General features: G+C 45.2%; 1 protein-coding gene across 3 annotated transcripts in view; it reads left to right on the top strand.

Annotated features, from left to right (window-relative positions):
• Positions 1–12,908, top strand: part of FSIP1 (fibrous sheath interacting protein 1) — a 152,371-nt gene that overhangs the window by 22,466 nt on the left and 116,997 nt on the right. For 2 of the 3 annotated variants that reach the window (XM_073566808.1, XM_073566806.1), the window contains exons 7-10: positions 5,167–5,253; positions 5,938–6,077; positions 8,208–8,315; positions 10,559–10,726. In XM_073566808.1, the coding sequence (XP_073422909.1) occupies positions 5,167–5,253; positions 5,938–6,077; positions 8,208–8,315; positions 10,559–10,726 (503 nt within the window). The remainder of the gene's footprint in view (positions 1–5,166; positions 5,254–5,937; positions 6,078–8,207; positions 8,316–10,558; positions 10,727–12,908) is intronic. The other variant, XM_073566807.1, reaches the window with a different exon arrangement.

Here is a 12,908-nt window from a genome sequence, read left to right as displayed (position 1 = left end):
CCACACAACACATGGGAGCACGCCTGGTGTCTTGCAAAGCTCGATGTGGAGCACAAGAAAATCTAGTAGACAGGGGCAAGTGTGTAACAGAGCCCACTCTCAAAGGATACCCCCCCCCAAAAAAAAAAGTCGGCAGTGGTGTTGTACTGCTGCGCCTTTGTTGATCCTTCATTTTGGTATTCTGCTACAGAAAGTGGGCACACCAGGTGAAATGGATCCTCTAAACCTAAGGTCTGGGTGGGCACACGGCTCGCAGGCATCGGTGCAGCAGGCGGGTGTTGCACGCAGGAAATAGAGTTACTGGAGGCAAACTAAAAGTCTTACAGGATTACTGGCTTCCGCAAGCAGACAGAAGACATCCTGGAAGTCGCAGGCGGACATGTAAAGCCAAACTGAAAGTCTTAAAGGTATTGGTATAAATGGTAGGTCCCGATAAAATAAAAAAAACCCTGTAATCACCTCCTGCGCTGGCACCGTTCCACCATTGTCAGCACTCGCGGTCCCTGGCACGTGAGCCTGGCTCCCAATCAGCGCTGGTGTCGCTGTCTCTGCCTTTAAAAGAATTGACCATGAAGAGAAAGTGAGGGATCAACTGTAGTCCTGACTTCTTCATGTCTTCATGTTCAAAGGCGGAGACAGTGACACCAGCGCTGATTGGGTGCCAGGCTCACGTGTCACAACAACCGCACGAGAGCCCCGGGAATGTGAGTGGCGACATCCCTGGAACACCGCCGGCATGGGAGGTGAGTATAGGTTTTTAATTTTTAATCGGGTCCAAACATTTAGATCGAGAAGGGATTGTCCTATTAGTGGACAATCCCTTTAAATGTTTCCTGGAGACCGCAGACAGCAGACAAAACTCCGAAATAACAAGAAAGTCTAAATATAATGGAAGCCAAAGCCTGCTTGGAGACATCCTGAAACCTGCTGGACATGCAGCAGAGGTCCTAAAAGACCTGGAACAAGTAACAGACAGATCTCCAGAGTGTCTAGATAGTCTGAATACCATGGAACGTGGAAGCTACAGGTGAAGTGCTGAAGAGCACTGACAGGTAGCATGGTTACTGGAGGCTGCAGACAAACAGGTGAAGTCCAGAAGACCTCTGACAAGCAGCAGAGTTATTGGAAGCCGCAGACAAGTAAGGCCTGTTTCACACTTCAGTTTTTTGTGTCAGTTAAAATCCGCCAAAATGGCGGAAAGCGGATCCGTTTCAAAACTGATGTGAACGGATGGCACCGGACTGTTTTTTTTAACGGATCGAGAGAGAGAGAGAATTTTTTCTGTCCGCCAGAAATGATTTCAGGGTTAAATTTCCGGCTGACTTCATTCCTCCGGGCATGCGCACTATAAAATGCGGATCCTGCAGCAAAAAAAAACGTTGCATGGTCCGTTCGGGCATGTCGGCGGACGCAAAAAATTTGACGGATCCGCAAAAAAACGGATCCAGCGGGTGGCCATCCGTCAAGATCCGCCGGTAATGCAAATCAATGGGGAAAAAAACGGATCCGCCAAAAAAAATGGCAGATCCGTTTTTTTTGCAAAACGGCGGATTTTGACTGATGGTCCAAAACGGAAGTGTGAAACAGGCCTAACTCAGGGACTAGAAGCCACAGGTGACCAGGAGTTGGCCTGGAGCCTATGGACAGAAACGCACGGGCAAGAGTTACTAGAAAGTCTTAATACAATACCACAACACAGGTGTGTGTCTTGGGAGGCCTTATATAGGCCTAGAAAATGCAACACAAGAGAGCACGCCGAGCCAGTTGCAAAGCCCATCCTGGAACACAAAAAAAGTCTAGTGGACAATGCAGGGACAGGGACAAAAGAAAAGCAACTCCAGACTCAGGAGAACAGCGGCATTTACACCAGGTAAAACAATTACATATTCATGGCAAGTGACAGGTTGTCTTTAAAGGTCCAGTCATTTCACACCTCAAACCACCAACACTACCATCCACTGATGCCCTAGTACTTTCTATAGTAGTTCTTCACTGTTGTGAAGTCAGAGAGGCGGATATGTGGTTCACATAAATCAAGTACTGTATCTCAGAGGAACAGTTCTGGAAGTGTGAAGGCTGTAGCCCATCAATGTGTGCTGATTGACGTCTTTGGAATAATTGGCCAGATCGTCTATGCTGAGGCTGGTGTCTGCAGTCTTAAACTGAGGAGGGAATGAAAAATGTCAAAGAATTGTTTAGGAATGCTGGATAGTGAGCTGATGAGGGCGGTGAAGTAGTTTTTGTAGAGGATAAGGTCCGATTTGTATGTTTTAACACCTTCCTGACCAATGACATATTTACATCATTGGCCATGTCCCTGCCTTTGTTTGCAGGCTCACACGCTGAGTCCGCTTCTTTCCCCGCACTTGATGGCTGATTTAACACTCGCAGACAGTAAGCGCTTCATATATCCCACCCTTTGGCACACCAGTCATGTGATCGCGGGAAGCCAATGGGTTGTCATGACAGTAGGGGGTTTCCAGAAGACCCCATGCCTGCCAAAACAGTCCTTTTTTGAATGGCAACCCATGGCCAGCGTTTATGAGAGATGCTATTTTTTGCTATAGATAGCATGGCTGAAGACAGCTTCAAGTCTCCTAAGGGGACTATTAAATGCAGTAAAAAAAAAAAGTTTAAAAAATTATTACGTAAATAAAACCAAGTTGAAATCACTCCCCTTTTGCCCCAACAATAAAAAAATGAAAAGTACACTTTTGTTATCACTGCATTCAGAAATAACCGATGTATCAAAATATAAAGTACCGTAAATTAATCTAATTGGTAAACTGCATAACAAGAAAAAAAATATAAAACAGAATTATGCTTTTTTGGTTGCTGCAACATTGCAATAAAAGACTATTAAAACATTATACCTACCCCAAAATGGTTTCAGTAAAAACGTCAGCTCAGGGCACAAAAAATAAGCCCTCATCAAGCCCCAGATCCCGAAAAATGAGACCGTTACGGGTCTCGGAAAATGGCGACATAAGCTAATTTTTTTCTTTAACAAATTTTTGCATTTTTTTCACCACTTAAATAAAAAAAACTATACATGTTTGGTATATTTGGTATATGAGTACTCTTACTGACCTGTAGAATCACATTGGCAGGTCAGTTTTACCGTATAGTCAACGTGGTAAATAAAAAAAAAAAAAAATCATTGTGGATTTGCACTTCTTTTGCAATTTCACCAGACTTGGTATTTTTTTTCCCATTTTCCAGTACACTATGTGTGATTCAAAAGCATGACTTGTCCTGAAAAAAAAAAGACCTCATTTGGCTGAAAAAATAAATAAGTTATAGCATTTGAGAAAAGGGGAGGAGAAAATGAAAAATTAAAAATCGCACTGGTGTGAAGGGGTTAAGCATAAACTTATAATGGATAAAATCTTCAGCCAGATTGGATTTTCTCCACAGATGTTCGGCGCACCTGGAGCACCGCTGAAGAAAACGTGTTTGCTGCATGTGCCAGGGTTGTCACCGTCTGTGCCAAGTTGTTTTAGATGTAGGAGGTGTGGCTTCATCCAGGGCCCTTTGCAGTGTTTCATTATAATGTTTCAGTGCAGAGTTAGGAGGATATTGGGGCCAATGATGACTACAAATTCTTTATAAGTTTTTGGGTATTAATGGCATGTATATTCCTTTAAGTGGGGGTGTACTGAGTGGGTGATAGTTCTTGCTAGAGAAATAAAGAAGGTTGTGGTCAGAGAGTAGGAGAGGGGGGAGTTAGAGCAGAGGCAGGAGAAGATCAAGTCCAGAGTATTCCTGTCTTCATGTGTAGGAGAATTAGTGGAAGGCCGAAAGAGGAGGTAAGAGATAAAAGATGAACGGCAAATGAGGATTTTAAAGTCCCCCACGATGAGAGTGGTGAGGTCACGGGATACAAATGTGGGAGACAGGTTGAAAAGTGATAGAGGAACTAACAGGAGGGGCCCTTAGGGCGATACGCAACCGCCATTTGCAGGGAGAAGGGCCTTAAAAATCGAATAGTTTGGACCTCAAAAAAAGGGAAAATAAGCGAAGGTACTGGGGGGATGATCTGAAAAGCACATTTTGTTTTTGAAAAGAGGAGACCAACACCCCTCCTCTTGGAGTGTTGTCAGGTCTCAGTGTATGTGAAAAATGTAAGCAAACCATACAAGAGAGCAGCAGCGGCAGTGATGGCAGACTGCTGGATCCAGGTTTCAGTAAGAACCTGAAGGTTAAGGGAGCTTGAAAGGAAAAAGTCATGGATGTAGGAAAGTTTGTTACACGATGAAGTTGAGTTCCAGAGGGCACAGTTAAAGGAGTCAATAGGCATGCAAAGAATATTAATAAAATTTGCAGGGTTTGCAGTATGACAGGGAAGGAATTAAGCTTACTATTACCAGATGGGCCAGGGTTGGGGGAGATATTTTGTGCGACTAGGAGAAGGAAAATCGAGAGAGTGCGCACATGGTAAATTGATTTGTGAGAACATTTCTTGTGTTGTATGGTGAGAGTGATTGGATTTGTGTAGTATAAAGGGACTCTGTCGCACAGGATGACTGTTCAAACTAAGTCCTGCCGCTTGGTGCTTCATGCTGGGGCCAATCATTTATATACACCTTTGCGCCTGCTTGTTGTCCCTATATCTCCACCTTCCCCTTATTTGATTGACAGCTCTTGCTTCATGGAGCCAAAGAAGGGTGGAGATAGATAAAAAACAATGAGGTGGGAAGGTGTATATAAAGAACTGGCCCCGCCATGATGCACTGAGCGCCTGTACTTGGTTTGAACAGTCATTCTGTGCTGACAGAGACCCTTTACGATTGTGGAAAGAGCATGGGAGCTGTGCATATACAGTGAAGGGGGCTGACTTAGCTATTGAACTGACCCAGCCCCTCTCATACGTGTCACAAAACCTTTAATAGGTTGAATTTCGAGGGCCGTTGCTATTATATTAAAATGTTATTAAATTATATCCACGAACCGACTAGTGGGCTCATTAAAGGGAGCATGATTTTTGCCCCTGGATGAACATTTTAATAATCTTAAATCCATTGCAGTAAATATATAATTGCCAATGTCCATTTTTAGTATTCTAATTTAACTAAATTTGTTTTTGCTAGGGGCAAGACTGAGAGCGGTATCAATTAGAGCAATTACAAATAGCAAAATTCTAAAACTTTTTATTTTATTCTGCAGATACTATCTTCGAGAAAATGTTGTCTCCTTTGTTTTCCACTCAGCCTCCACCCGAATACTGTGATGAGGACCTAGAAGACTCTCAAGGTAACTGGGATCATTAACTATGAGTTATTGGCTGGATTACTATGAGTTATTGGATAAGATGGGCACTTGCAAAGTGTCCCTCTACTTCCTGTGATCGCTTATCCTTTTATATAAAAGCCCTCGGTTGCTGTACCCCCGGTAACGTTGTCCAACATGGTTTGGATGAAGACTGAAGAAAATGTACGTACGAATGTAATAACCACTTAAAGTTCATTGCAGATTAGTTCTGGGGATATTATTAATAAGCTTGGTCATGTCTAATGTAATTTAAAGGTGACATGTCACTTGCCCAAAATATGTCACTTTTTTACCTGGTGTAAAAGCCGCCGCTTTCCTGAATCTGGCGTTGTTTTACTTTTGTTCCTACGGCTGTCTGATCCTCAGATATGGCCTCCTCTTCCCTGTATGTAAATGTTGCCAAGTTTGTAAAGTGGGCGTAGTCTTCAACTTCTCTATGGGTTATGCCCACATGACTAAATCTGTACCCAGGGAAGAGATGGCCATATCTCAGGAATGGAAAGGCACAGGAACAAAAGCAAGGCAACGCCAAATTCAGGAGAACGGTAGCATTTATACCAGGCAAAAAAATATCCAGCTTTAATCTCAAAGCACAGGTCCTTGTTGAATAGACTTCGCATTGCCTAAATGTGTTTGCCATTCAGAATGTATTTTCATTCATTCCAGGCATCTTGGCATCTGTAATCGTAGGTAAGGGATCTGGCATTGAAACCAGTGACTTATTAAGCTGCAGTGAAAGATCAAATCACAGAAAGAGGAAAAACAGAGACCACAAAAGAGTCAATTTCGTCCAAAGGAACATTGAGGTATGTGAGCGATGTATTGACTACTTATGTTATTTGTATTACAGTTAAAAGTAAGTTTTAATTTTACTTGCAAATTTTGTCTATTCTGTTGAATATCTTTTTATTCAGAGGAAAGATCAGCACTGTATAATTTATTTCTCCTGTTGGGGGCGCTCTGTTATGTGTCACCCAGTGAGGTACACCCTCGATCCCTTGGTCTGGGTGAGCAGTTGTGATGCAGCATGTACACAGGATTTTGGTGGAGTTGGAAAACCGAAAGGTTTGGTGGCAGAATAGCAACAGGAGGTGCAAATGGGAGGCATAAAACTCAATGAAGCAGAGTAGAGTCAGTGCTGAGGAGCTGATGGTGCAGTGCCAAATTGAACTGTGATATCTGAAAAGTTGATTTGGCTAAATTGCAGAGCAATGTTTGTCATAGAGTTCAATGCAGAGCTGGCAGCGGTAGCAGAGTACCCAGCGATGTGGAAAAGCAGGGTTTATTACTGGATCCAAGGCATAGCTGGCCAGAGGAGTATCAAAGTCCCTAGTGAAGTAGCGGAGGGTTTGTTACAGGATCCAAGACAAAGTCGACCAGTTGAATAGCATAGTCCTAGTAAAATAGCAGAGCTGGGCTTGTCACAAGGTCCTCAGTAGATACTTGTGTGCCAATTGCCTGAGTACTCAGGCAGCGCCCTGCTGTCTGTGCTGGATATGACATCATTGTAACCCGACACGCAGAAGAACAGAGGAGCTGGCCAAGGTAGTAGGAAGACAGAGACAGGCGCTGGAACAAGAGAGAGGAACACCCCTTTAGTTAGATGTTTGACTGTGAATAATATAATATTTTAATTGATTATTCAGAGATTGCCGAAACATCAGACACAGGGAAAGATGGAAAATTTGCTTTCCTGCTATGACACTAGTAACAATGAGTGATAATCCCATCTCCGAGATGTTCATAGGGCATACCATAAATATCTAATAGATGCATGTCACACCTATCGGACCTACCTCTATTTCACTAACATTGCCATGAGTACTTTTGCTTCCCCCTGACCCCGCACCTTTCATGCATAAATATCTTTTTTATATCGGTCCAGATGTATGTAAATTGCCGTGGTCCAGTCCGATGGGCGGGGCTTATTCAACTGCTCCCCCTCCCTGTCTTGCTCTACACAAGAAGAAATGCGTAGAGTAAGACGGAGGGGGGGAGCAGGTGAATAAGCTCCGCCCAGCGGACCGGACCGTGGCAGTTTACATACATCTGAACCGATATAAACAAGGTATTTATGCATGAAAGGTGCGGGGTCAGGGGGAAGCAAAAGTACAAAGAGAATCTTTATGTGACACACAATTGAATGATAGCATTATATGATATCTCAAAAAAGGGGTGACAGATTCCCTTTAAGTATGCTTTGGTGGATTTATGTGTGGTCCAGATTTCTGCCATTCTTTGGATTTGACTTGTCCCAGTGTCATTGGGAGGAGATATCGTAGCTCTAGAAGTAATACATTCATGAAATACACCCACAGGTATATACCAGCATCAGGTATGGTGCATACGGCAATGCCATACAGTAAGTGGCAGGGAAATATGACATTATTTCCCTTTTACCAATTCTTAGGTCAGGGTGGAACTGATACATCTGCCCGACCTGTAGCTATGGGGATCCCAAGGCATGTCTCTCATGAAGGCACCAGTATCCTAAACAGTGCAAAGTGCGCGGCCCAGGAACTTGCATTTCCTCCACTTGTTGCTGCTTTTTTCTAGTTTGGCCCATGTCCCATATATACTTACAAGTCATGTTGCATATATCACGTTGGTAATGTGCCCAGAGTCTTCTATAGAAAACAAACTACTCCCTATAATTTGGCTTTCCTCATTGAGGTCATGGAGTTTTCGGAATATGGCCTCTATTATTACCACGAGCCTTAGACTTCTCGGAGAAATGTAATAGAAAGGCGTCCTATGTGTTAGAAGTGTTCGTGGATCGGCTCAGTGATTACATGCCCTGATCTAAATTGTCAGGAAGCTAATCTGGTTAGCTGTGCTGTTAAATGTGATGTCAAAGCTTGTTATGTTTGGCAGCGCCGTGCCAGATCGCTCAGATGGAGCCAGGCACTAATGAGATCTGACTGTTTCTATTACAGCTAGCGAAGGACGCAGGGTCACATGTCCTTCTCATGGATGACGAAAAGCTACGATTGGAGCAGCTGTTGGGGGATGTGCAAGATGGCTGCAGTGATGATGACAGCATGGTAAGCCCTACCATTTTTATTAAGTGCCAGATTACGACTAAAACCGATCCAAATCATCATAATCACCAAGGATCAATGATTCCGTCATGTAATGACATCACTGGCGCCTCTGTTAGGTCATCCACAGCTGTTATGGAGACAATAAGGTATAAGAATGACAGCATAAAGTATTATAGTAGTTTTTAGATTTTAAGACGCATTTTTTAGCCAGAAAAAAAGTTTGCTAAAAAAGTGTGTACATCTTGTAGATCAGAGGCAACTTTCTGTGATGGAGGAGAACCCTGACACTGCATCCTTCCCGATCACTAAGAGAACTGTGCTCTTTCCTCCTGCCCCATGCTGATCAATTTGATCGTTGCAGGGCAGGAGAGAAACCTGCACAATAAAGCTGCATGGATGCTAGATGATTGACCATCCAGGTGTGTGTATGGTATAGCGGAGCTGTGTATGTTTTGATATTATACTTGAGCTGAGTGTTCCAGCGCTAGGTGTGGATCCACTGTGCCGTGAGCGACTACCTGGTCTTCACTAGAGCTTTGTTGGTGAGAATAGGCTTAGGCTGTTAGAGCAATCACCAGGTGCCACTCCACAGCAGTCCCTGGACCTGCAGTAGCTGACCAAGAGGTCAAGGCAGAATATGAGGCACCAAGGGCGAAGACAGAGACATGGTCAGAAAGTCAGAGTTCAGGACAGGCAGCATAGATTCAAAATATGAAGTTGGGGTCAGGAGCAGAGAAAACAGACAAAACGAGTAAACAACTGGGGTCGGTAACGGGAGAATCAGAACAATAAAGTACCTTGACGGGGAGCTAGTGATGAGCTGCAAACTAAAACCTAAGCTCAGGCAAGGTGTGAAGGGAGGAGCTGCCTAATATATGGCAGGGGATAGGACAGAAGCAAAACTCTGCCGGACACTGGTTTTAAATTCCTGCAGAGTCTGGCCGCGCCTCCCTATAGCCGTGTGGAGATTCACCAGCAATAGGAGGTTATAGCTGTGCAGAGGTGGCTCAGTGACATGGTTTGACACTGGGAGGATCAGAGTGGTGCACGCAATGAGTAGGACAGTTGTTAAAAACTGAGCGAGTCACCGGCATGACGCTGAGTATGTTGTAACTAAACTCTGTATGCTTTGTACTGTACTGTTCACATGGTCAGGTTTTAATTACATTGGTTAGGACTGCTCTGATGGGTATACCTTGGCGTTTGGTAGAGCGGCTTAGTATACATTTTTTGCAAAAAGCGTAGCAACTAAATACCCTGTTTTGTTATCATCTTTTTACTAGCACTTGCTGTTTATTGTTAGATTTTTTTTTTACAGCAGAGTATTTTTTCACGTTTGTAGTACTGTGTTTCTCTGTCTTTCAGTCTCTTGGTGGAGTGAACACTGTCTTACCGACTTGTTAACTGTATGTGCATGGCCCATGCGTTTGTATTCAATTGGTTTCTTGGTTTTGCAAGTTTTTGGGAGGTCTCCACCCTTTCCTTATGAGTATTTTTTCACGTTTGTTGTACTGTGTTTCTGTATGCTTTGATGTAGCAGTGTTGTATGTGCACATGTATCAAAGTTATGTGTGTAGCAAGGTTGTGTGTCTGCAGCACAGCTCTGTGTGTATGTAGCAGATCTGTGTGTATGTAGCAAAGCTGTGTGTGTATGTTTGATCACATGCAGTCACAGACTGGGACACAGAAGTTTGGGTCAAATAGTGTTTCTTCTGTTCTATTCTCTAGGCACAAAACAAATTTACCCTTGCTCGTCTGAGCACTAAAAGACATCAGCTTCCCTGACCATACAGGTGGCATAAGACCAGCCTCTAGAAAAAGAAACCTAACAGGTCATATGTTGCTTAACAGAGGAATCTTGGTGAAATATATCAATCCATAACCTAACCATTTTAATGGAAATATTACACAACTAATTTTTTTAAGAAGGGTATAACATCTCTACTCAGCCCCCGTGTGCCACTCTCGGCTGCCAGCTCTCCTTCACCAGTCCACAAACCCCTCACTACGATGCCCCATACTGAAATAGATGATGCAGGCACTGAGGGATGCATCAGTTTCAGAGGATTGTCATTTACTTCATGGTATTACACAAAGGAAAAGACTACGGGGCTCATTTACTAGTCTATCTTTGAGGCAGTACTGGCACCAGGGGTGGTTTCCATGAGTGAGTAAACCTTCTGTAATTCTTTTATCACCACTTTAATATTTCTAAATTGTATATGTGAATATTTGTTTTGTAGGCCAACATTTCTCTGTGGCTTGTGCCTGGTGAAGGGTATACTCCAGAACCCAAGGACTTAGATAAGCTTGCTGAGATAGAAGCAGAACTTCAAAGGTATCATGGCGGTAAAGACCCTGTTATGACTGTTGATCATGAACCGGAGATGATGGTCCGTGAGTCCAAACAGGTAAACTACGTTCTGTCAAGAAAGCAATGTAATTTGGTATTGGGCTTCAATAACCAATTTAAGTCAAGGGTATTTTGGGGCACTACATAATTTAGGCCCCAATTTGGAATGGAGCTTTGCAGGGCAGAAGTGCACATGCCGCTCCATTCATTGCCTATGGGACTGGCGGAAATGACTGAAAGAAGAGCTTGGTTCTGGTTCCAGAGCTCCATTCTTGTGATCACAGGAAAGCCCCAGCTGTGGGGCATAGAGCAATCGGTAAGGTATTGCTTATCCTGAGGATAGGAGAACACTTCATATCTAGGAATAATTCATTAAAAGGGTTTTCCACTTTCAGGAAAATTTAAGCCAAATGCTCTAAAGCAGGGGTCCCCAATCGCCGGTCCGCGGCCCAGCACCGGGCCGCTGCAGTGCCCTTGCCGGTCCGCGGACACAAGGGGAGCCAGGGGCGGTCAGTGGCGTAGCGGGGGCTGGGGCGGCGTGTGTAGCGGCGGCAGGGAGCGATCCAAGCAGCTCCGCTGCCTGCAGGAGGGAATAGCAGGAGCGGAGCTGCAAGGACCCGTCCAGCTTCCTGCCCGCCGCCCGCGCTTCCTGTCTCTGACACAGAGAGGAGAGCGCGGCCGCTGCTGTGTCAGAGCGAGGAAGCGCGGGCGGCGGTCAGGTGAGAGGAGAGAGGTGGTGTCTGTGTGTATGTATAATGTGTGTATGTACGTATAATATGTGTGTGTGTGTGTGTGTGTGTGTGTTGGTCTGTGTTTGTGTAGCCTGGCCCTGGAGGAGATGGGGACATGAGGAGAAGGCCATGAGGGGAGTGATGGGGAGAGGGGAGTGATGGGGTGAAGGCAATGATGGGGAGAAGGGAGTGATGGGGTGAAGGCAATGATGGGGAGAGGGGAGTGATGGGCTGAAGGCAATGATGGGGAGAGGAGAGTGATGGGCTGAAGGCAATGATGGGGAGAGGGGAGTGATGGGCTGAAGGTAATGATGGGGAGAGGGGAGTGATGGGCTGAAGGCAATGATGGGGAGAAGGGAGTGATGGGGTGAAGGCAATGATGGGGAGAGGGGAGTGATGGGCTGAAGGCAATGATGGGGAGAGGGGAGTGATGGGCTGAAGGCAATGATGGGGAGAAGGGGGTGATGGGGTGAAGGCAATGATGGGGAGAGGGGAGTGATGGGGTGAAGGCAATGATGGGAGACGGCAGTGATGGGGTGAAGGCAATGATGGAGAGACGGCAGTGATGGGGTGAAGGCAATGATGGGGAGACGGCAGTGATGGGGTGAAGGCAATGATGGGAGACGGCAGTGATGGGGTTAAGGCAATGATGGAGAGACGGCAATGATGGAGAGACGGCAGTGATGGGGTGAAGGCAATGATGGAGAGACGGCAGTGATGGAGAGACGGCAGTGATGGGGTGAAGGCAATGATGGGGAGACGGCAGTGATGGGGTGAAGGCAATGATGGGAGACGGCAGTGATGGGGTGAAGGCAATGATGGAGAGACGGCAGTGATGGGGTGAAGGCAATGATGGGGAGACGGCAGTGATGGGGTGAAGGCAATGATGGGGAGAAGGGAGTGATGGGGTGAAGGCAATGATGGGGAGAAGGGAGTGATGGGGTGAAGGCAATGATGGGGAGAAGGGGGTGATGGAGCACTTATTCAAAACCTATGGCGAGTTGAGTCACATTATAAATGTTATTTAATTATACACTCACTGGCCACTTTATTAGGTACACCATGCTAGTAAGGGGTTGGACCCCCTTTTGCCTTCAGAACTGCCTCAATTCTTCGTGGCAGAGATTCAACAAGGTGCTGGAAGCATTCCTCAGAGATTTTGGACCATATTGACATGATGGCATCACACAGTTGGCGCAGATTTGTCGGCTGCACATCCCTGATGCGAATCTCCCGTTCCACCACATCCCAAAGATGCTCTATTGGATTGAGATCTGGTGACTGAGGAGGCCATTTGAGTACAGTAAACTCATTGTCATGTTCAAGAAACCAATCTGAGATGATTCGAGCTTTATGACATGGCGCATTATCCTGCTGAAAGTAGCCATCAGATGTTGGGTACATTGTGGTCATAAAGGGATGGACATGGTCAGCAACAATACTCAGGTAGGCTGTGGCGTTGCAACGATGCTCAATTGGTACCAAGGGGCCCAAAGAGTGCCCAGAAAA

This window comes from Dendrobates tinctorius, unplaced genomic scaffold (assembly GCF_039654945.1).
Source record: "Dendrobates tinctorius isolate UK_male_01 unplaced genomic scaffold, ASM3965494v1 ptg000019l, whole genome shotgun sequence".
Lineage (NCBI taxonomy): Eukaryota > Metazoa > Chordata > Amphibia > Anura > Dendrobatidae > Dendrobates > Dendrobates tinctorius.
Note: the sequence above shows the minus strand (reverse complement) of the source record. Positions and strands in the feature narration are given on the sequence as shown.